A 25,116-nucleotide genomic window follows, 5' to 3' on the forward strand; every position below is an offset into this window, starting at 1 on the left:
CCGCCCTGTGAAATGCCCCCCATCTGATGTCAAAGAGAACAACAAGTACCAGACTTTTAGAAGACATCTGAAGGCAGCCCTGTTTAGGGAAGCTTTTAATGTTTGATGTATTACAGTATTTTAATATTTTTTTGGAAGTTGCCCAGAGTGGCTGGGGAAGCCCAGCCAGATGGGCGGGGTATAAATAAATCATTATTTTTTATTATTATTATTATTATTATTATTATTATTATTATTATTATATCATCATCATCATCATCATCATCATCATCTATTTCTATCATCTATAAAACACATGGATGCACTTTGTAGAACAGGCCATTTTCCAGGCTGTAGGTTCTCCAGCAACCTGGCAGGGAGAGAAAAAGCTCAGAGGCAGGCAAAGGAATAATAAGAAATCGAGAAAGGTTGTATGTTTTTGTTGAGGGTGTGTGCAAGCAGCGTTTAAAAAAGAAGGTTGCACTTGATAGACAGGCCTTTTTTGAGGATTCACTAGGAATGTTTCGGGAAGGGGCAGCTCAGAGGCAGGCCAAGAAAAGCGGGTTGGGGGAGAAGCAAGAAAGAGCAGCAGCAGCAGCCTTGCAAAGTGTCTGAGGATTCAAGGCTCACCATGGAAACAGCAGCGGCAGCAAACAGGCCCGGGTAGCTGGCGCTTCAGCCAAGTGGGCAGCGGCAGGAGGCGCTTTGCGCTCTCTCTCTCTCTCTCTCTCTCTCTCTCTCTCTCTCCAAGGCCAGCGATGGAGAAGGGGGAAGGGGGTCGCCAAGCGTCGGCCGCCGCCGTCGCGAGCAAGTTGGGCTCCCATGCGCAGCATCCCAGACCGACTCAGCCCATCGCGCCGATGGAGAACATCAAAGAGATGCAGGTGAGAATCTTCCCGCTGGTCCTTCCTTGCTCTCCGGAATGCTTTTGCTGCGCGAAGGAGACCCTTCCAGGGGGACCCCGGAGACGCAGAGGCGGGGAAGCTTCTTCTGCGCCCGGATCTCCTAGCCGAGTTTGTTCCGGGGTCTTTAACAAAGCATGCAAAAAGAGGGGATTTCTGGGGGTACAGCTCCCTCCTCCCGGGTGGCAATCTGAACCTGTGGACGTGTAGGGTAGGGATTTCTTCTTGTTATTAGAACTGGGAAATAGGTTTTTTTTTTTTAATTTTTATTTTTGCAGCTGCTTGACATTCCAGGGCTCCAGAAGCTGCACCCGCAGAAACTCCTTTTCCCCATACCTCTTCGGAGTTGGTGCTGTTTTGCTGCGCGAGAACAAACTTTGCCTCGCTGCGAAATGTACTCACAAGGAAGGAGGTGGGGGGCGGGAGGGAGGGAACTTGGAAAACAACATGCAAAGAAAGAAATGGGCATTTGAGACGAAGGTTGAAGGATATTGACTCCCCTCCGGCAATGTCAGCTGGGGAAGAGTCCCATATGCTGTATTGCACACAATCTGCCCAGAAATGTGTCAGGAGAGGCTCTTACCTGTTCTGAGGGCAAGAGCGTCTTGAAATTTGGTCACTCTATTTCCCTAAGGGTGTTTACCTCTGCTGTGTGCTATATCTTTCCCAACTGCTTGTAGGAACTTTGGGGAGTTTAGAGTTTAGTGTATTCATTTCTATATCTAACCTTTCTTCTAGCTTAAAGGTAAAGGTAAAGGGACCCCTGACCATTAGGTCCAGTCGCGGATGACTCTGGGGTTACGGTGCTCATCTCGCTTTATTGGCCGGGCGTACAGCTTCCGGGTCATGTGGCCAGCATGACTAAGCAGCTTCTGGAGAACCAGAGCAGTGCACGGAAACGCCGTTTACCTTCCCGCAAGAGTGGTACCTATTTATCTACTTGCACTGGTGTGCTTTTGAACTGCTAGGTTGGCAGGAGCAGGGACCGAGCAACGGGAGCTCACCCCGTTGCGGGGATTCGAACCGCCGACCTTCTGATCGGAAAGCCCAAGGCTCAATGGTTTAACCCACAGCGCCACCTGTGTCCTAGTTTCTAGCTTAGGGTTTCCCAAACTTGGGTCTCCAGCTGTTTTTGGACATCGCCCCTGACCCCTGGTCATGCTAGCTAGGGATTATGAGAGTTATAGTCCAAAAAAGGAGCTGGCCACCCAAGTTTGGGAAACCCTGTTAGCTCAAGACAGCGGCCCTGACTCTCTTCCTCCACCCCACTTCTTATTTTTATTTTTAAGCATCACAATAATCCTTTGAGTTAGGTCAAGCTGAGAATGAGTGGGTGACTAGATCAAGGGCCCCAGATTGCCTCAAGACTGCCAAGTATTTTGTGGAAAGGACTGAAGCCCATGCCAGAAGTTTAGATTTGTGCAGCTAACAGTTATGGAATAAAGTGCTTTGTTGCCCTAGTGCAAGTTAAAACCAGAACCACACACACAACTTGGACTTTTTGCAGTTAGGAAAGTGACGGGGAAATGCCCTGAAAAGTGTGGAATGAACAAATTATTTGTGGAAAGATGTGTAAGCACCCTGCAATTTCAACAGGATGAATGCACATTTTTATATGATTACCCCACGAACAAAATGAATGCTCAGTAAAGACCAGATGTGGTCTAACCACTGCATAAGCTTGGTGCAAAAAAATCAGGATTAATGCTCAGTAAGTTGGTCATCTGAAGGAACTCCCATTGATTGCTGCTGTGGCTCATTGGTAAGGCAACTGTTCTGTGGTGTTTGCCTTGTGGATTTCAATCCCTAAAGGATCTCTTCTTTGCCAACTGGATAGCTCAGCCGGTCAGAGCATGAAGCTGACAATGTCAAGGTTGCAGGTTCAATTTCCGTATGGACAGCTGCATTGCAGGGGGTTGGACTAGATGATCCTCAGGGTTCCCTTCCAACTCTACAATTCTCTGATTCTGTGACTGAATAGGGTTTGAATCTGGCACTCTCCAACCCTGTTCCAATAACCTGACCACTCTACTGGCTCTGATTTTTAAACAGTGCTTGGTTTTTAAAATGAGAGACACTATCTCTTAAACTTGCTTGCAAATAATACTTTGGGATTTGAAAGCCCCCTCCCACAAATCCATTTGATAGAGGTTGTCTGTGGTTACTTAAAAGCAGAAGAACCACCAATTTTTTTTTGAAAAAAACCAGATGTCTATAGTTGAGCTGTGTACTATCCCTAGTCTTCTTCTTTTTCTTTGGCTATCACTCATAGCCAAGTAAGATTGTCTTCCATAAACACGGTTTTAACATTGAGTCCGTAAGTGATTGTGGAGGCCAATTCTGGATCCACACGTCCTTCCACAGTGGGGACATTGGTTCCCGGGCAGGAGTTGATCATGGTGTGGATTTGCCAAGCGTGCCTTCCTCTTAGCACGTTTCTCCCTTGCGTCCTGAGTTCGAGTGTCTTCAAAGTCCATGACACCTTTGGTAAAGGCTGTTCTCCAACTATCCCTAGTACATCATTCTGGATATTGGGACTGAGCTAGTAGTTTCCAATCTCCTTTGCCAATTTTCTGACTAGCAACCCTTTTCTGCCAAGGGGACTGCTAGATGTTGCCAAATACCTCTGAATATGTGTGCACATTATTTACTTTCGAGAACAGCTTCTTGCTCATTTAAGAGCCCGCTTCCTTTGGCCCTGACCCAGCTATTGTAAGGACAATAGAATTTGGATGCGGACTGCTCTGGTTAAAAGGGATCAAGCAGACACAATAGTTAGATGATGAATCCAGAGTTTCTGGGATGCTTCTAATGTTAGAAGATCTGGGCATGCAGATGGTGAACTGTGGCATGCTCTCTCTCTCTCTCACACACACACGCTTGTGTGCCAGAAATGCTGTAGAGATGTGAAAAGGGGATACCACTGTTGTGTGGCGGCTGGAGTGTTGGATTCTTGGCGATGAAACTTGCTGGGTGCAAAGCCAGCTCGTATCCATTAGCCCAAGCTATTGGAGAAAATTATTGCTGAGTTCCCTGGAGGAAGGGCCGGCAGGTTAACAAGTCTGGTTAATAGTTGACAAAGCAAAATGATCTTTGAGCTTCGGGTCTCTCTTGCATTGTTGATGCAAAGATTCAGCCACCTGCAATGTGAACAGGCCTGTCTTACCCATTAAGGCTAGTGGCGCAGGGTGCCAGGGCGCCAAGTACTGGAGGGCGCCAGACGAGAGTCCGGGGAACACCGAACGAGTGTGCTGAGTGAGTGAGGGTGCGTGCACCACTCCTGCCGGTGCTGAATTCTGTGGGGCGCCAGAAGACTAAAAGGGAAAAAACCGAGCTGACACTTGGTGGTAGCAGTGCATGCGCTCTTGCTCACTCGGCGCAGGCCCGCTTGCTCAGTGTGCTGCCTGCCGTGGCCACCGTGGCATGAAGCGGCCAGGTGAGCCAGGAGGTGCTGCATCCAGCCTCCGCCTCTTCCCCACCAGAGGAGCTGCCCTCCAGCTGCTGTCCGCCATGGGTGGCGCTGTGGGTTAAACCACAGAGCCTAGGACTTGCCGATCAGGAGGTTGGCGGTTTGAATCCCCACGATGGGGTGAGCTCCTGTTGCTCGGTCCCTGCTCCTGCCAACCTAGCAGTTCGAAAGCACATCAAAGTGCAAATAGATAAATAGGTACTGCTCCAGCGGGAAGGTAAACGGCATTTCCGTGCGCCGCTCAGGTTCGTCAGAAGCGGCTTAGTCATGCTGGCCACATGACCCGGAAGCTGTACGCCGGCTCCCTTGGCCAATAAAGCGAGATGAGCACAGCAACCCCAGAGTCGGCCACGACTGGACCTAATGGTCAGGGGTCTCTTTACCTTTACCTTTAAACCAGGGTGCATGTATTATTAATCTGTTACTGGCATTCATGTCACTGAGGTCAGTTGAGCTCTGAAGTACCCCCTGTTTCCCTGGCTAACTGTGATCTCGTTTCAATGTGCTAGCTTCCAGCCTGTAAAAGTCTATCCTGTATTTGACCTATTCCACATTATTTCCAGGTGCCAATGGAGAAACATCTGTTAAATAGTGGAGGGCTGGATAGCTCAGTATGTTAGAGTGCGGTGCTGATAACGCCAAGGTCGCAGGTTCGATCTGTGTACAGGACAGCTGCAGATTCCTGCATTATGGGGGTTGGACTAGATGATCCACAGGGTTCCTCTTGCAGATACTGTCACTCCTGTGGCTTCACTTTTTTCCTCCTTGAAACTGCATTTCTTCTTTTTAAAATATGGGAGCTTTTTATTTCTGAGAAAGCTCAGATCAGCTCCAGTACAAACCACGGATGAAACAGCGATGAATCTGTGCCTGGGCTCAGCCCAGAAACTGATACTCAGTCCCATGGCTGAACCTTGGAACATATGAAATAATTAATGATACAGTCATTCTGTATCAGTTGCACTGGTTGCCTGACTGCTTGTGAGCGCAATTTAAAAGGCCAGTGTTGGCCTTTTAAAGCCCCAGATAGTTTGCAAGGAGCTTGTCTGAAGTGCCACTTGCCTCCATGTGAACCTGCCTGGGGCTTATGATCCACTGCTAAGGGCTTGCTTGCAAGCCACCAGCAGGCACAAATCAGACTGGCAGGAACGAGAGACAGGGCCTTTTCAGTGATGGCGCCATTGATGTGGATCTGCCAACCATAGAATGATAGAGTTGCAGGAAGGCACATTTGTCTCCCTGTTTTCTTTTAGGTGGGCCTTCCAGACCCCTCAAGTGTCCCTATTTTCCAGGGACAGTTCCGAATTTACAGAAGCTATCCTGGTTTATGATTTTACCCTGGAATGTCCCACTTTTTCTTAGGACATCCCTGTTTTCATCGGAGAGATGTTGGAGGGTATAGTAGGATGTCCCTATTTTCATCAGAGAAATGTTGGAGGGTATGGAATAGGATTTTCCTATTTTCATCAGAGTAACCCAGCATCGCCTCAGCTCTGCGATTGCAGCTTTCTCCCGACTGAAGTGCAGAGTGTTTGAGGACCGGGATACTCGCAGGGAAACCAGAATGCTTGTTTACAAAGCTATTGTACTACCAACCTTACTGTATGCTTGTGAAACATGGCCCACTTATAAACACCATCTCCATCGCCTCAAAAGATTCCATCAAGGGTGTCTCTGAAAATTTTTACACATCACTTGGGAAGACAGGTGAATTAATGCCAGTGTACTGGAAGAAGCAAAGATCACCATTCTCCAAGCAATGATTCTTCAACATCAACTTTGTTGGACTGGTCATGTTGTGCGGCTGCCTGATTATCGTCTTCCAAAGCAATTGCTCTATTCCAAACTTTAAAATGGAAAGCGTAATGCTGGTGGTCAACAAAAGAGGTTTAAAGACTCTCTCAAGGCAAATCTTAAAAAAAATGTAGGATAAACACCGACAATTGGGAAACACTGGCCTGCGAGCGCTCCAATTGGAGAACAGCCTTTACCAAAGATGTCTTGGGTTTTGAAGATGCTCAAACTCAGGACGAAAGGGAGAAATGTGTTAAGAGGAAGGCACGCTTGGCAAACCCTCACCGTGATCAACTCCCGCCCAGAAACCTACCGTATGTCCCCACTGTGGAAGGACGTGTGGATCCAGGATGAATGAATGAATCTTTATTTGCATCAGCCATTGGCCATAGGAATAAAAGAACAATACGATATACAAAGAATAGAAATACAGATAAAAAGTCAATTATATAAAATACATTTTAGGGTTTTGGATCCAGAATTAGCCTCCACAGTCACTTATGGACTCACTGTTAAGACCGTGTTCATGGAAGGTAATCTTACTTGGCTACGAGTGATCGCCAAAGAAGAAAAAGAATGGCTTTCAAGACATTTAAATTTCAATTTGTCTTTAGTTAAGGAAGGTAGGCTGGATGTTTAAGCCCTTGCACGGGGCTTCTGCTGACAGGACTCATTAGCTGAATCCCACCCTAAAGAAATAATCAATAAGTACTCTTAAACCCTGCCACAAATGTTATCAAACGTCCACACTCATCATGTCCACAATCCTTTTCACCTCCTTGAATCTTGCCCATTGTTGAAATCTCCCACGACATCCTTGCAACTGAACATATATAAGTTCAATTAGAGAGAGAGGAGGCCACAATTTTTATTACTCAGCAAGCAAATGGCCCTCAGTGCAGTTCTTCTGCTCGGATCATATAGGAGTTGAGAGACGATGCTGAAAACCAGCAGGTCTGGTTTTAGCAGGAACATAAACTGGAGTCAAAGTCAGGGAAGGATTAATAGTAGCAGACCCAGAACTTCTGGGTTCGAACCCACACTCAGCCACAAAGCTTACTTGGTGACATGGAGCCAGCTACCAATTCTTGGTCTAACCTACCTCACAGAGTTTTTGTGGGAGATACGTCTGAGCTCCTTGAGACAAGAGTGTGATGAATCTAGATATCTAGATCAATTAATTAACCAGAGAGTGTGACTTGATTTCCAGTCTTAAAGAAGAAGCACCCATATGCCCTTCCAATTATAATGAGGGAGAGATTCTAAATTGGGCATAAATTGGGAGAAAGATCAGGACCACCATGGCATGATGTTGCTTACAGCCAGCCTGCTATTTCAACTTAGCTATTCTATATGCCCAGGTGCAAAAATTCTGAATGTTTCGCCACATATCTGGGTGCAAGGATTTTTTTTTGTGTTGGCACAGTCTTGCTGACTTTCATGGAAAGCTTAAGCTGTAATCTTCATGTCACAAAGGAATATTAAATCATTTTCTTAAACTGCATGTGAGTTGTTTCTTTATACTGTAGCTTATGTATGGGAGCTCAATGTAGCTTATTTTATAGTATTTGCCACTGGGGGGCACCACAGTATTGCTTTTCTGCATTTTGCTTGGCAAGAGAAACTCACCCCTTTTCAAGTGCCTTCTCATAGCTTTGTAGGTGGCATCCTGCTGGCTGTGTGTTTTAAAGCGAAAGCTGGTTTTCGCTGCAATGAGCTGTTCGTCCTGGCACAATATTATCACAGCACTGCACAGCATGAACCAATTTAATTTTATATCCAAACTTAAGGGCTATCGGCGCTCTCTTTTCTATGTTTGCAAAACTAGTCTCCGAACATGGGAAACGTAGAATTCGTCCCCACAAAATGCATCAAGGCCATTCGCTTCTCTGACACTGATCAGTTAAGCTGGCATGATGGCACATAACATGGATGAACATTTCAACAGCTCAGGGAACAAACCTGTCATTGTTTCATGTCCATCTCCCGTGAGGATAGAGAGTTGTCAGTTTGGCTGGTATTTAAACTTCACACAGTCACTAGGAATGGGAATAGCTTTCTGAGGCAGGCTGAAGTCCCAGGACGTGGGGATATTTGCATTTGCATTTTGTATTTTTATGCTGTGAACTGCCCTGAGATACAAATTAACTAACTGATTAACTAACTAACTAACTAACTAACTAACTAACTAACTAAAGGGTCAGGGAGGCATCTGGCCAGAGATGAGATGATGCGGGGTAAGCAACAGACTGAGAAACGAGAATCTGAGGGAAGAAACCATCTTGAGAAAAGGAATAATAATAATAGTAATAGTAATAGTAATAATAATAATAATAATAATAATAATAATAATAATAATAATTTATTTATACCCCACCCATCTGGCTGGGTTTCCCCAGCCACTCTGGGCGGCTTTCAACAGAATATTAAAATACAATAATCTATTAAACATTAAAAGCTTCCCTAAACAGGGCTGCCTTCAGATGTCTTCTAAAAGTCTGGTAGTTGTTGTTCTCTTTGACATCTGGTGGGAGGGCGTTCCACAGGAAGGGCGCCACCACCAAGAAGGCCCTCTGCCTGGTTCCCTGTAACTTGGCTTCTTGCAGCCAGGGAACCGCCAGAAGGCCCTCAGCACTGGACCTCAGTGTCTGGGCAGAATGATGGGGGTGGAGATGCTCCTTCAGGTATACTGGACCGAGGCCATTTAGGGGTTTAAAGGTCAGCACCAACACTTTGAATTGTGCTCGAAGTGCAGATAGCCCCCCCTAGAGATTCCATGTATTGAACAAGGGACTTACTTTAGGCAAAGCAGAGGCTCTATGACTGAGCAAAGCTCCTAAAAAAGAAAAAGAAAAAAGACTGAACTATTCATTGATTAAAAACAACTATCCACCACATTTCACCATATTAGATTTCAGGGCAGTGGAGATCAAGATGGCGAGAGATCGTAGCAACGCTCATGGAGCTCTGCGTCAGAGACTGGGCTTCTGTTTGTGGCTGTATTAATTAAAGCCAGTGTAAGGTTTGACATGGGAAGCGGGTGGCGCTGTGGGTAAAAGCCTCAGTGCCTAGGACTTGCCAATCGAAAGGTCGGCGGTTCGAATCCCCGCGGCAGGGTGCGCTCCCGTCGCTCAGTCCCAGCGCCTGCCAACCTAGCAGTTCGAAAGCACCCCCGGGTGCAAGTAGATAAATAGGGACCACTTACGAGCGGGAAGGTAAACGGCGTTCTGTGTGCTGCGCTGGCTTGCAGATGCAGCTTCGTCACGCTGGCCACGTGACTCAGAAGTGTCTGCGGATAGCGCTGGCCCCCGGCCTCTTCAGTGAGATGGGCGCACAACCCCAGAGTCTGTCAAGACTGGCCCGTACGGGCAGGGGTACCTTTACCTTTACTTTAAGGTTTGACATCTTTTGACAGCCATTCACCTGTCTTGCCTCACAGAGCTCAAGAAAGAAAGGAAGGGGAAAGTGTTTGCCCAAGACCCATAGAGCAAACAAGACCAAAGATGAAGTGTGGTTAGAAAAGAGAGCACTGGAACAGGGACAGCTAAGATTGCTATGCAAATTTGGTGGTGTCGTTTCAGATGTCAACACTACCATAACAACACCACACCTATATTGGGCTTGTCTCAGCAGCTCAAACTCCTGAGTTCTAGAGCTCCTGGTGGCTTCTCTGGGTGGGCCAGGTTCTGTTCACAATCTGTTTTAGCTGTGAACATTGGCCACATTCCGGAATCTAAACCAATTTTCAAGGCACCTAATCCTAGCCAGAGATCCTGGCGCCCCAAAAGTTTTGACTAAGGGACTTGGAGCAACAAAGCAAATGTTGGCTTCCGATTAACTGTTGGTGAACTTTAGCTAGCAAAATGTTCAGAAGTGGGAAGAGACAACTTTGGAAACAAAGCGTCAGCAGAGTTTTGAAGGTAAGCGCCAGAGACCCTCGCTGTTTTGCGGCTGGGAACTGCATACCAGCCAATTCTGGTTGTGCAACACCAGTGGATTCTGTGCTCTTGGGCAACAAACCTACTTCCCTCCCTGAATCCTCTGCAGTAAGGAAAGTGAGGGGGAAATGTGGTGGAATGCACAGGAGAACAAATGTGAACGAATGCTCAACAATCAGCATTTAATGGGATGATTGATTGATGTATGGTGGTGGGGAAGAATGAGTTGATTTTCTTTTGCTTCATTGTGAATCAGGTTTTGTTTTGGGTTTTTTTTAAAGGTGGAATTTATACTTTTAAGCTCATTTTCATTTTTAATTATTTTGCTTCCCGGTCTTTAGAGGATGCTTGGATTTAGTCTTTTACTATGGATTTTCCTTGCATTTTTTTTGCAGCTGATTTTTATGTGGCAATGTTTATTTTGATGCTCTATTTAGTTAAGTTTTATAGAACGTAGAAATTCTCTCTTTTTTGTTTTGGTATTTGCTGTTTATTTAAGGTATTTAAGACCTATGCTGTAAACCACTTAAGAGTTTTGTTTAACTACAAGCGATATATAAATGGTCCAAATAAAAATAATAATTGAAGAAAATATGCGCTAAATCAGAGCAAATGTCAATATGCAGAAAACCCAGTTGGTGTTTGCTCCAATTCAGCAGTAAAGGTTGGGTTTTCCTGGGGGAAAGCACAGGTCTGGATGAGCTGCAAATGAAAGTATGGGCATGTGATTTTCTCTTGTATTCTTCAAAAACCAGTAGCTGGGGTGGGGGATGGGCATCACAAAAGGTAGGGATGCTCTTTTGGGCCTCTTAGTCCTAAATCTCCCCTTCTACATCCTGAATCCAAAAGGATACCCTTCCACACCCCAAAACAACCATTTTATTGATTCAAAACGATAAAGATGATAAATGATTGCACACACAGAGAAAGCACAGGATTGCTTAGAACTTTCTTGTTTTAACATGAGGTAAAAAGTTCCTGGAGAACAGATAGATGGTTGTTTTCTTGCGTGAAGCTTCTTCTCTTTCTCTTATTTATTTTTAAAAATCCTTTTGCCTTTTCCATTTGGAGAAGAGTGACAGATCATTATTAGTGCATAATTTATTATTATTACCTCATGAATTAAACTTCCGCCCATTATGGGCTCTGATGATTTATGTATTTTGAATGGGAAAAATTCCCACCGTAAAGACCGCCGCGTCTTCTAGAAGGTCTTTAGATATGGAATGACGGCTTGTTTTCAGATATTTAACGTAGGTGATGGATTGAGCTGAGTATATTGGAATCCTTATAATACCGTATCTTGTGATTCATGAGCTGATATTGCAGTCTTATTTATTTCATGATGGATTGCTTTTTGTCTCAGTACCTTCATTGGCGAGTTGCAGCCTTTTGTTATAAGTGAAATAGGTCTATTAGCCATGGTAACTAAATGTAAACCCAAAAACTACAGAGAATTTTGTTGTTTTCATGTTGCTGATTGTGGGCTTTGTCAGGATTCCTGCCATCCACTGAGGGGAACAGTATGTTAGTTCTTAAATGTGATATCCTTTCTCATGTTTTTCTGAATGCAAAGACACCCCCCTGCGTCACTCCTATTGGCTTTCTGAAGCTTGGGCCACGACCGAAAACGATAGCCTGAGACTAGAGACTGGCACACCCCCTTTGTAATGTTTTGTTTGTGGCAGCTTGGGTAACCTGTTGCTTAGCAGCTCCGGCAGCTGCTGCTGCTATTGTCAAACGGTCGAAGGCAATTTGCTGCCCGGGTGAAATGAGATCTCTCCATCTTTCAGGTTGCTTTTATCAAATGATTGGCTTTTGTTTTCCAACCCCATGGCGAGGACGTTCTCAGGAAGTCAAATGATGCATGGCTCATTTGGGCAACAATCGAAAGCCCGCTTAGATCTCATTTTGAGAAGCAGGCGTTTTGGAATCCGTTGGAAATAAACGGAGAAATCATTCTGTCGGCTCAGCTGTCAGGAAAACAGTGTATAACCAATCCCTTCGTGTGCGTACGTGGCAAAGCCTATGTGCCCCTCCAGATGTATAGAATTGTAGGGTTGCAGGAATCCTGCCCACAGCTGTCCCTGGGTGGGCTCGAACCACCAACCTTCCGGTTAACAGCCAGACACACTGATTCATTGCACCATGAGGTAGTTGGACTACAACTCACATGACCTCTGACCATTGGCCATGCTGGCTGGGGCTGATGGAATTTGCAGAGGCGGAGCTAGCTGCTCAAGCACCTGGTGCGGCACACATGCTGTGCACCTGGGGGCGGGGCTAGCCTCCTGCAGGGGTGGGGCTAGCCACCATGGGGGCGGGGCTAGCTGCTGTAGGGGGTGCCGCCCACATTGAGTGTCCCAGGGGGCTGCCGCCCATGGTGAGTGCCAAGCATCCCGGGGGTGTGTGTGTTTGCCTGTAGCGAGTGTCCCAGGGGGACGGGGCGGCGATGTCATCCCCCCTCAGGGATGAAACCTGGGGCGGACCAACCCCCCTCCACCTGGGGATCTGGAGTCCATCTGCATTCCTATCTCCCTTGACAGCTTCAAAGCCCAATTCTATACATGATGTGATGATGATGATTAATTGAGTTTATATGCTGCCCTATACTCGGAGGTCTCAGGGCAGTTCACAGAAAAGATCACAACATATATAATCAGAATAAAAACAACAACCCAATAACATCCACCCCCGAAAAAAGCCACATTTTAAAAGGGTATAGATCAACCAAAGTCCTGGTTAAAAAGGAACGTTTTTGCCTGGCACCTAAAGGTATATAATGAAGGCACCAGGCGAACTTCCATGGAGAGAGCATTTCACAGATGGGGGCCACTGCAGAAAAGGCCCGTTCTTGTGTTGCCACCCTCCGGTCCTCTCAAGGAGGAGGCACATGAAGAAGGGCATCAGAAGATGATCTCAGGTTCTGGGTAGGTTCATATGGAAAGAGACGGTCCTTGCGGTCCTAAGCTATTTAAGGCTTTATAGGTCAAAACCAGCACTTTGAATTGGGCCCGGAAACTAATTGGTAGCCAGTGCAGTTGGACCAGGATCGGTGTAATATGCTCAAACCGTCTTGCTCCGGTGAGCAACTTGGTTGCTGAATTCTGCACTAGCTGAAGTTTCCGAACCGTCTTCAGAGGCAGCCTTTCATATAACGTGTTAAGTTGTGGGTGAACATATCAGACGACACAGCGATTCTTCAAACAGCTCTTGTTTATTCACAGAACAGAACAGAACTGAAGGGTTCAGCCAGCCTGCTTATATAGAGCTCCACTACAATGCAACAGTAACCACTTTCTGTAACTGTCCAATCACCGAACGTCACTTTCAATCCTTTATTTACATATGTGGACCTGAGTGAAAACTATCCGCAGTATCCCCCTGCTTGCCCAGGGTGAGAACTTCAGTACATAACATAACACATTTATACTTGGGGGAAAGTTCCCGTTGAATGAATCCGAAGGAACTTACATATGACTGCGGCCCTACCCAGTGAACAGTAAGATTTCCCCCTCCCCCAAGAATATCACATGGAGTTTTTGCTTTTTCAAGCATCGGGAATTTTTGGGCTTCTAATGTAGGGCCTGGAAAGAAACGCTAAGTTCCCTCTAAGGTACTAATGGGAATTCTGTCCTTCCAGCAAAAGCTGAAGGAAGAAAAAGAGGCCAAGCGTGCTCACCTGGATGGCAGGCATGATTATATCCTGTCGATTGTTGCTTCCTGCGTGAATTTAGAGAAGGCTGAAGTGGAAGATGCAATCCTTGAAGGAAATCAGGTAGGCTAATGGCTGTAGCTTCAGAAGGCAGAAACCTGCTGGGAGCAGAAAGGATTTAATGCCATGTTGATTGTGGATGCATTTAAGAACATGCAAGTTGGCGTGCGCCAAATGTTCACTCGCTTCACTGTAAATGGAGCAAAATGGTTTTCGAGAAATCCCTTCAGATGTTTTGTACGCCAGTTTATTGCTTCTGCTGATGCTTTAGCATTCCTCCTCTCCTCCTGCTCAGTTCTGGGTCATCTTCCTGGAAACGGATGATCCTAGTGAGTCAGGAACATAATTTAAAATATTTATAGATCACCCTTCATCCTATTAGGATTCCAGGACGGCAGTTTATGCCTCGGTACAAATCACATTGTGAGTGTGAGGATGTCATAAAGCTACAGAGCCGTTTCCAAGACGGATGGCTTGCTGTAGCCAGCCGGACACCTTGGCTACCCGAGGCCAACTGAGGCTCCTTGGGGCTGTGGCTTTGTTATATTTAAGGGGAGTTTGGATTAATACTCTTCTGCACCACTCTCAAAAATCCATAATTTCTAAGGTGCCAATTGAGGTTGAGAGGTTGTCAAGCGAGCCCAGGTCATCCACAGGGCAGGAAGGAACTGGAGGCATGAAATGGCAATTAGCTTTTTATTAGCAGAAAATAACACAGCAGAGTCCTCCGGCTTGTATTAATTTAACTGGGACATTGCTAAAATTGACCACTAGCCCTACCCTTCCCTCTCTAGCCTCTCATTTTGGATTCTTCTCGAGCAGACGAAAGCTGCATTGAGTTCGGTGAGCTCTCCCTGTGGGCCTGTCTGGCAAGAGAACCAGCAGGACTGGGGCTGACCTGCTGTTGTGTAGCAAGGGCAACGTCTGACTGCTCTCTGTGTGGTGTAGTGGTTAAGAGCGGTAGTCTCGTAATCTGGGGAACCGGGTTCGCGTCTCCGCTCCTCCACATGCAGCTGCTGGGTGACCTTGGGCCAGTCACACTTCTTTGAAGTCTCTCAGCCCCACTCACCTCACAGAGTGTTTGTTGTGGGGGAGGAAGGGAAAGGAGAATGTTAGCCGCTTTGAGACTCCTTAAAGGGAGTGAAAGGCGGGATATCAAATCCAAACTCTTCTTCTTCTTCTCTCTGTCTGAGTCGGCACTCACACTGTGACTTTCAGCCTCTAATCCTGTCCTGGAAGGCCCTCCTCCTGACGCCCCTTGATTGCTCAAACCTTCTGCTTCTAGCACACCCCAGACTGCTCCTCAGAGCCCCACCACCATGATCTGGGGTCCAAGTCGCCATCTTGGGCAGGTGGCTCCTACTGCTCTTCCTCAGCCAGCCAGTCCCTGACATCCTATCAACCAGTGACCTCAGGTGTCAAAACAGTCCCAAACCCTTGTGGGCAAGACCTTTTAAGGCAGCCTTTCTCAACCTGTGGGTCCCCAGACGTTGTTGAACTACAACTCCCATCACCCCTAGCTAGCAAGGCCAGAGCTCAGGGATGATGGGAGTTGTAGTCCAACAACATCTGGGGACCCACAGGTTGAGAACCATTGTTTTAAGGTCTTCTTCTCCTTGTGAGATCCTGTGGTACGATCCCTTCCCATGAGAGCACACAAGAGCACAGGGAAGTGCAATTCAGACCTCCCCAATTATTTCCTGGTCACACACCATCGGGCAACGTTGACCCGTGTGCAGTTAGTTGTGCCTGGAATGAGCTTAAAACTTCAGACTCATCTACACTATCAGGGCTTGTTCACACAGGGGTGGGGGAAGGGGGCACGCGGGGGGGCAGTCTGCCCCGGGTGTCACCATTGAGGGGGGTGACACAATGCCGGGCGGCAGTCACTGCAGGGCTTGCAGCGTGCCCGAGCCACACGTCTCTCTGAGAACCCGTGTGGTGTAGTGGTTAAGGGCGGTAGTCTCGTAATCTGGGGAACCGGGTTCGCTTCCCCGCTCCTCCACATGCAGCTGCTGGGTGACCTTGGGCTAGTCACACTTCTTTGAAGTCTCTCAGCCCCACTCACCTCACAGAGTGTTTGTTGTGGGGGAGGAAGGGAAAGGAGAATGTTAGCCGCTTTGAGACTCCTTCGGGTAGTGATAAAGCGGGATATCAAATCCAAACTCTTCTTCTTCTTCTTCTCCTGGGAGTGATGTGGTGGCTTGGAAGCCCACAGGCTCTGCGCTGCCCCAAACGGTCCACCCGCCACCTCCCCCTCAGCTGTAGGGTGGCTGAGTGGGAGGAGCCAGGCAGACTCCTTGGAGGCCCTGCGGAATGTCCTGCCCCGGCTGGCCCCACCCCTGGGCACAGGGCATGTGCGCCACCCCAGGCGCCTGATCGGCTTGCTCCACGGCTGTGTCCACACTAACCTTTGCTCTGCTCTTTTTCACCCTGTAGCTTCCCTGTGAAAACCCGCTCTTTAAAGCTCAATCGGAGGAAACAGCAATTTGTGGGAAACATGATGTTTGCTCCGATGGAGCACCAAAGAGTGGGTTTTCGCAGAGAAAGCTCTGGTGCAAATAAAATAAAATAAACTGCTTGGGCACAGAGCTTTTGAGCACAGACCCGTGCCTGGAAAGAGCAGACAGGCCCCCAAGGTGTTGAAAGCATGTGCAGGTTTTTGAAAGACCTGATTTCCATACTCTCTGCAAGTGCATGCAAATATTCTGGCACATGGGCATGTTTAGCTCTTGCTATTTCTCGTAGCAAGGCACTGATATACATTTAACTTTGAATTGTTAACTACAAATGGTGAACTTTTAACAGATAGAGCGTATTGATAAATTCTTCGTTGCTGGTGGCTTTCGTCACATCATGTTCTACTATCAAGAGATGGAAGCATCGGAAACAGGTAGGGAAAGTATTGCCCATACTTCTTTAGGAGTCAAAGATACAACCCATAAGCTCTTTACACACACAGGATGTGCTCTTTAAAAGGTTATTTTATTTTTTTGAAATCATTTTTATTTGATTTTACAAATATAAATTTACAACAATCCAAATGCATGTCCATATCTAGAGATTGCTCTGAATCTCAAGACTTTCCCCCATCTCCTTCGTGGGTCAACATTTACAAATGCAGTATTATTCCATAATCTATATTATGTATCCATCCATATTATCCACAGTATTTGTTACATTACAAGTGGGAATTAAACCCTGCTAATGATTTCGTCTGCTTCCGGTGTTGGCTATTTGCAGTTTAGTAGCACTGCAGAGAGCTTGCTGGGGAGACCATGCATTAAAAAGGGACTAAAAAATAACTTAAACAAGGTTTTAATAACAAAAACAAAAACTCCTTATACACTAAATACAGCAACAACCAAACCAGACCCAACCACCAACCCATCCCCCAGGGTAATGGGAGAGCTAGATGCTGCTCCTTATATGCTGCACCCAATTGCTGACACAGCTTAATCAATACCACTCAGCAGCACCTGCTATGTTTCACAGCTGTAAAGCTGGGTCTCGTTATTTTGCTCTGGCCCCTTAAAGACATACACATCGGGTGGAACAATGATGAACCTTTACATTTAAAGAAACCATTCAACATACAGTGGTCTCTGGAATACATTATAATTTTTCCCCATTCTTTTAAAAAAAGTTTTTGTCCTCTTGGTTCTTGAGCTTTCCAGTCAATTTTGCCATTTCGGTGTAGTCCATCAGCTTGGCTTGCCATTCCTCTCTGGTAGGGACTAAACGGTTCTTTAAAACCCTTTATTCCCTGCCCCATGGTCTTTGGATGCCCTCTCATAGCTCACATCCAGACATTTAGAGCACCCTTAGGTAAAAAGTAAAAGTAAAGGACCCCATGACAGTTAAGTCCAGTCAAAGGCAACTATGGGGTGTGGCGCTCATCTCGCTTCCAGGCTAAGGGAGATGGCATTTGTTCACAGACAGCTTTCTGGGTCATGTGGCCAGCATGACTAAACCGCTTCTGGCACAACAGAACACTGTGACGGAAACCAGAGCGCACGGAAACACCTATTTGTCTACTTGCACTGGTGTGCTTTTGAACTGCCAGGTTGGCAGGAGTTGGGACAGAGCAACGGCAGCTTACCCTGTTGTGACGATTCGAAGCGTGGACCTTCTGATCAGCAAGCCCAAGAGGCTCAGTGGTTTAGACCACCACTCTCAGACTTCTCTGGAAGAATCCTGTGAACTGTAGTTTGTTAAGGGTGCTGGCCCCCCCAACCTAAAATTCCCAGCATCTTCAACAAACTACCATTCCCGGGATTCTACATGACTGTTAAAGTGGTAAAAGGACACTTTAAAAGTATGATACGGATATGAAAATAGTATCGAAGACATTATAAGCAACGGGAGGCTCATCTGCACCTCCCACAGAGCACACCAGCTGTCTTCTTCTTCCTTGGGGCTGAAAGGTGCAGCTTGTTCCCATACCTGTTCTGTTTGCTACATGCATAGGCAGAGATGGATAATGTCCATCGGATGCCTGGGTTACAGAATCACAGAATTGCAGAGTTGAAAGGACCACGAGGCTCATCTAGTCCAACCCGCTGCAGGTGCCACTACCGAGAAGGCCCTTTGCCTGGCTCCCTGCAGCTTCACTTCTTGCAGTGAGGGTACCGCCAGAAGGCCCTCGGCGCTGGACCTCAGTGCGCAGGCTGAATGATGGGGGTGGAGACGCTCCTTCAGGTATACAGGACCGAGGCCATTTAGGGCTTTAAAGGTCAGCACCAACACTTTGAATTGTGCTGGGAAACGGACTGGGAGCCAATGTAGGTCTTTCAGGACCGGTGTTATCTGGTCTCGGCAGCCACTCCCAGTCACCAGTCTAGCTGCTGCATTCTAGATTAGTTGCAGTTTCCGGGTCACCTTCAAAGGTAGCCCCATGTACAGCGCATTGCAGTAGTCCAAGCAGGAGATAACCAGAGCATAGTGTTCAGTTGGCTGCACTGATACTGTCCCCCCCCCCTGAAATGTTCCAGGACATGGAGGCTCTACGGCAGCTATCCCTCACTCGGCTAAGAGCAAAGGGCCTAAATTATTTGTGACAGAAGGCAAAGATGTCGCTTTAACCGGCATATGCGTTTTCTTCATCAGAACTAACCCATCCAAACCAATCACTGTGGAAAATATTAATCGAGTGAGTATGTCCCGCTTTTTAGTCACATTCATGAGCACTTATGATTGCATGTAGGGGAACTGTCCTGTGTCCATCTCGAGTTTGATTTTCACTTTGCCATTTATCAAGCAAAACAGACTGGGATTGCATGCTTGATCTCCTCATTCAAGGCTCCAGTCCTCAGTGTTCTTTTCATTCGTATAATAAGCCCCAAGCTAACAATGTGATGTGTTGTTCTGTTTTGTTGCCAGGAAGTGGCTTTCAACATGATGGATACAGCTCATGGGGGTTTACTGAACAGTGTACAGCAGTTGCTGTCTGATATCTTCATCCCAGCTCTGAAGACAATGAACTACGGCTGGGGAGAGTCGAGTGGACCACAGAAAGGGGCTAACATCAAGCAGGACTTCATTGCTTCTCTAGAGGGATTTGTTAGTGTCCTTTCGGGGGCTCAGCAGAGCCTGATGGAGAAGGTAGACTTTCTTGTTTTTGTATTAGAAGAATATTAGCTGAGCAGGGTGCATAGGTGTTTAAAACAGGACATAGTTGTGAAGTATGCACCAATGGTGGGACGCGGGTGGCGCTGTGGATTAAACCACAAAGCCTAGGATTTGCTGATCAGAAGGTCAGCAGTTCGAATCCCCATGACGGGGTGAGCTCCCGTTGCTCGGTCCCTGCTCCTGCCCACCTAGCAGTTCGAAAGCACGTCAAAGTGCAAGTAGATAAATAGGTACGACTCCAGTGGGAAGGTAAACGGCGTTTCCGTGCGCTGCTCTGGTTCACCAGAAGCAGCTTAGTCATGCTGGCCACATGGCCCGGAAGCTGTCTGCGGACAAACGCCGGCTCCCTCGGCCAAGAAAGCGAGATGAGTGCCGCAACCCCAGAGTCGGTCACGACTGGACCTAATGGTCAGGGGTCCTTTTATGCACCAATGGTATTTTACTCTTTGAATTAAGTAATGGACAAGCTCCCAAGGTTTCTTGAGTGTCCATTCCCAGCATTTACTGGGAGCATCATTTGAAAATTATATGCTAAGGATGTCAGAACAGCCCTGTGGTATCAGACAAAAGGTCTGTCTGGTCCAGCATCCTGTTTCTGCAGTGGCCAACCAGATGCCTCAGGGAAGCTCATAAGCAGGTCACGTGGGCAATAAAAAGGACCCCTGACCATTAGGTCCAGTTGTGACCGACTCTGGGATTGCGGCGCTCATCTCGCTTTATAGGCCAAGGGAGCTGGCGTACAGCTTCTGGGTCATGTGGCCAGCATGACTAAGCCACTTCTGGCGAACCAGAGCAGCGCACGGAAATGCTGTTTACCTTCCCGCCGGAGCGGTACCTATTTATCTACTTGCACTTTGACGTGCTTTCGAACTGCTAGGTTGGCAGGAGCAGGGACCGAGGAATGGGAGCTCACCCCATCGCGGGGTTTCGAATCGCCGACCTTCTGATCAGCAAGTCCTAGACTCTGTGGTTTAACCCACAGCGCCACCCCGTGCAAGTAGATAAATTGGTACCGCTGTGGTGGGAAGGTAAATGGTGTTTCCATGTGCTCTGGCTTCCGTCATGGTTTCCCATTGTGCCAGAAGCGGATTAGTCCTGCTGGCCACATGACCCGGAAAGCTGTCTGTGGACTAATGCTGACTCCCTTGGCCTGAAAGCGAGATGAGCGCCATACCCCATAGTCGTCTTTGACTGGACTTAACCGTCCAGGGGTGCTTTACCTTTACCTCACCTTATTCAGCTGAAGTCTAGAGCAGGGCAGTGTGAAGTTCAAAGTGACTGGGTCTTACATTTTGCAGAGATGATAGCTTTGAGGTTAGTCTGTGCACAGCCACAATTCCTTGGGTGAATGGGTTACTGAACGTATACATGGAACAATAACTGGTTAAAATATTGCTTAGGTGAATCTGAAGAAGTGTGAAACCTATGATCTGAAAACCCTCAAGGGACCTGCAGACTACCTGGTGGCATCAAATAGTACGGAGACTCTGGAACGCATAGAGGCCTGCATGAAAGTGTGGATAAAGCAAATTGAACAGGTGATGTTTCGATGAATCGTAGAATCCTACAACTGTAAAATTAAAAGAGACCCCAAGGGTCATCAAGTCCACCCCACTATAATAATAATAATAATAATAATAATAATAATAATAATAATAATAATAATTTATTATTTATACCCCACCCATCTGGGCGGCTTCCAACAAAATATTAAAATATAGTAATGCATCAAACATTAAAAGCTTCCCTAAACAGGGCTTCCTTCCGATGTCTTCTAAAAGTCTGGTAGTTCTTCTCTTTGACATCTGGTGGGAGGGCGTTCCACAGGGCGGGTGCCACTACCTAGAAGGCCCTCTGCCTGGTTCTCTGTAACTTGGCTTCTCACAGTGAGGGAACCACCAGAAGGCCCTCGGCACTGGACCTCAGTGTCTGGGTAGAACGATGGGGGTGGAGACGCTCCTTCAGATATACTTAATGTAGGAATCTCGGCTAAAGCATCCATAACAGACGGCCAAGCAACATCTACTAAAAACCTCTAAGGAAGGAGACTCCACAACTTCCCAGGGGAGACTGTTCCATTGTCGAAAAGCTCTTGCTGTCAGACAGTTCTTGCAGTTGAGTCAGAATCACCTTTCTTGTAACTTGAAGCCATTGGTTTGAGTTCTACCTTCCAGAGCAGGAGAAAACAAACTTGCTCCATCTTCCATGTGACAGCTTTTTAAGATATTTGAGGATAGCTATCATATCTCCTCTCAGTCTCCGGTTTTCCAGGCTAAATATACCCAGCTCCTTCAACTGTTCATCATAAGGCTTGGTTTCCAGACCCTTGATCATCTTAGTTGCCCTCCTCTGCACACATTCCAGCTTTTCAACATCCTTCTTAAATTGTGGTGTCCAGAATTGGGCACAGCATTCCAGGTTTGAATAGTTTACTATACATTGTGATGATTATTATTTAAAAAAACCCCAAACCTATAATTCATCATTATGATACTAAGGGCCTTGCTGACTGCTGACTGCTAGTATCTTTCTGACAGAAGTTTTATTGGAAATTCATTAGGAGAAAAGTGCATTTCTCAAGTAAACCGTCAGTTTCTTCCTAGCTTGCTTAGCATTAAGACTCAGCATACAACCAGATTCAAGATGTTAACACTGAAAGCCCAGCAGATTGCACACAGTCCACTGAGAGCAATTAGCTTTCCCCATATTCGCCTGATAATAACCTCCTGTGTGGTTTTGTAGGTCATTGCGGAAAATAGCCAGCTGCGGAAGGAAGCAGATGATCTGGGGCCACGAGCAGAGCTGGATCACTGGAAGAAACGTCTGTCCAAGTTTAATTACCTGGTGGACCAGCTGAAGACCTCAGATGTGAAGGCTGTGCTCGGAGTGCTTACGGCTGCTAAATCGAAACTTCTGAAGGTAAGTTTGCTGGTGTGTTCATAAGATTTAGAACCCAGTTCCTTTTTCTTTAAAGGCTATACTTGTTTCCAAACACACATACAGAGAGAGACTTTCCACCCAATAAGCTCACAAGGCAGCTTATAATAAAATGTGCCATGTTCCATAAACAGAACAATAAAATACTATAAAATTAATACTTGTATATAGCAACACGCACTGAGCCTTTCAATTGGGGTTAGCCCATAGGGCAGCTCGTAATAAAATGTACATTTCAGGACTGGAACAATAAAAAATAACACGTATATATAGTAACACACAGGGAGAGCCTTTCAGCTCAGCTTATAAAATGTAAAAGAGCTGATAGTATAATGTACAACATTCCAGTAACAGAACAATTGCACTACTACAAATATACAGTGGTACCTCGGGTTAAGTACTTAATTCGTTCCGGAGGTCCGTTCTTAACCTGAAACTGTTCTTAACCTGAGGTACCACTTTAGCTAATGGGGCCTCCTGCTGCTGCCGCACCCCCGGAGCGCTATTTCTGTTCTCATCCTGAAGCAAAGTTCTTAACCTGAGGTACTATTTCTGGGTTAGCGGAGTCTGTAACCTGAAGCGTATGTAACCTGAGGTACCACTGTATAGAAAACTGCTGTACAATTCATGAAGATTAGCACAGCAAATTATGCCTGTTGAAAAACAAAGGCTTTAACTTGCTTCTTACATGTTCCTTATGCTTGATATATACTTTGATACAATAAAATGAATGATATATCCTTGGCCTTAAAGGTAAAGGGACCCCTGACCATTAGGTCCAGTCGCTGACGACTCTGGGGTTGCAGTGCTCAACTCGCTTTATTGACCGAGGAAGCCGGCGTACAGCTTCTGGGTCATGTGGCCAGCATGACTAAGCCGTTTCTGGCAAACCAGAGCAGCGCATGGAAATGCTGTTTACCTTCCCGCCGGAGTGGTACCTATTTATCTACTTGCACTTTGACGTTCTTTCGAACTGCTAGGTTGGCAGGAGCAGGGACTGAGCAACGGGAGCTCACCCCGTCGCGGGGATTCGAACCGCTGACCTTCTGATCGGCAAGCCCTAGGCTCTGTGGTTTAACCCACAGCACCACCCATGTCCCTTATCCTTGGTCTTATTATACCCCTAATAAATTACACCCCTAATTATACCCCTAAATACAAATTGACCTGCGGCAATTTCCTAGCTCATAGGCAAAGGGTAAATATATGTTGATAAGAGCAGCTTTCCTGAACCTGGTGCCATCCGCATGGATTGGACTACAACTCCTATCAGTCTCAGCTTGCACGGCCAATAGTTGCAGATGATGGGGACTGTAAAGATGTGAAAAGAATTAAATTGAAAGATGTGAAAAGAATTAAATTGAGGGAGGCTGGTCTGAATCAGCTTCTTATTGCTTTCACAGGATGAGCTATTGTGGTTCTTTGACCTGAGACAGAAAAGTGGTGTTTTTTTTAAAAAAGTAAAATATATTTTTTTGCATTTTAATTTTCCAAGAGTTGGCGAGAGCTGGACACTCGGATCACAGATGCAGCAAATGAAGCTAAAGATAATGTGAAGTATCTGTATACACTTGAGAAATGTTGTGACCCTCTATACAACAGTGACCCTGTAAGTTTTTTAAAAAACAAATCATTGTTATAAAGATATGCTTCTGTATAGCAAAGGAGTTTCCAGGCCACAAGCGAATGATAGTGAATCCTAACATTTAATTAAACTGTTTGCAGATAGAGTCACTGCTAACTAAATCCCTTGTGCAGAGTAGAAAAATGAATTTGTTGTCCACGAGAATGGGTTTCAAAGCTTTACTGAAAACAGTCTTACAATAGTTACAAATAAACTTTGCAAAATGCAAAATAAAACGTTGCTCTTAAGCATACTAGTGATGGATCCCAGTCTTCTTTAAGCGCTTAATTCAGTTCAATAATTGCCTCTCTCTGCTCCCAGAGAGAGAACCTAAGTAACTTGTTTGATGTATTACAGTATTTTAATATTTTTTTTGGAAGCCGCCCAGAGTGGCTGGGGAAGCCCAGCCAGATGGGCGGGGTATAAATAATAAATTATTATTATTATTATTATTATTATTATTATTATTATTACTACTTGTTCAACAAGCTAAGTTCCTACTGCTGCAGCTGCTGGCTTTTTCTCCTGCTGTGATGCTGAGTTCTCAAGTTTCATCTCCAGAAATGAGTAATCAGTTACAGTATCATACTCAGTGAAATGGAAAATCTCCAGTTTCTCCTTGTTAGATTTACCTACTGCCTAATGCAAACTTCTCTTTGCAAAATCTTTTCATACACAATGCAGACAAACATTACATTTTTTGCTTATTAACCTTATATTTTTAACAGCATGTGGCATTGTGTCTTCAAAATGATACCTCTCTTGGTCCATGTTGAATAATATTATTAAGTGATCACTTTGGCCAAATGACACACACAAGAATTTGCACTTACTGACATGTTGCCATTTCAGGTGACAATGGTAGATGCAATTCCAGGACTCATACATGCTATCAAAATGATCCACAGTATCTCACGCTATTATAACACCTCGGAGAAGATAACGTCTTTGTTTGTGAAAGTAGGTACAAAGACTGTACTGAATTATTTCCTTTTTCTTGGGAACTGAAGTTTGGCTATTGTGAACAATTAAAAGACTTAGAATGCTAAACCATGGCTTGTTTAGCAAAAGTGTATGTGTTTTGAATGTCTAAACCATGGTTTGTTTTCTGGCAACACATCATGATG

General features: G+C 45.9%; 1 protein-coding gene across 5 annotated transcripts in view; it reads left to right on the top strand.

Annotated features, from left to right (window-relative positions):
- Positions 1–737: 737 nt before the first annotated feature.
- DNAH5 (dynein axonemal heavy chain 5) overlaps positions 738–25,116 on the top strand; it is a 178,137-nt gene continuing 153,758 nt past the window's right edge. For all 5 annotated transcript variants that reach the window (XM_053397140.1, XM_053397141.1, XM_053397142.1 and 2 more), the window contains exons 1-9: positions 738–863; positions 13,726–13,860; positions 16,606–16,690; positions 18,792–18,949; positions 19,180–19,401; positions 20,829–20,966; positions 22,171–22,347; positions 23,861–23,974; positions 24,842–24,949. In XM_053397140.1, coding sequence (XP_053253115.1) covers positions 738–863; positions 13,726–13,860; positions 16,606–16,690; positions 18,792–18,949; positions 19,180–19,401; positions 20,829–20,966; positions 22,171–22,347; positions 23,861–23,974; positions 24,842–24,949 — 1,263 coding nt within the window. The remainder of the gene's footprint in view (positions 864–13,725; positions 13,861–16,605; positions 16,691–18,791; positions 18,950–19,179; positions 19,402–20,828; positions 20,967–22,170; positions 22,348–23,860; positions 23,975–24,841; positions 24,950–25,116) is intronic.

Source organism: Podarcis raffonei, chromosome 7 (genome assembly GCF_027172205.1).
Source record: "Podarcis raffonei isolate rPodRaf1 chromosome 7, rPodRaf1.pri, whole genome shotgun sequence".
NCBI classification, from domain to species: Eukaryota; Metazoa; Chordata; class Lepidosauria; order Squamata; family Lacertidae; genus Podarcis; species Podarcis raffonei.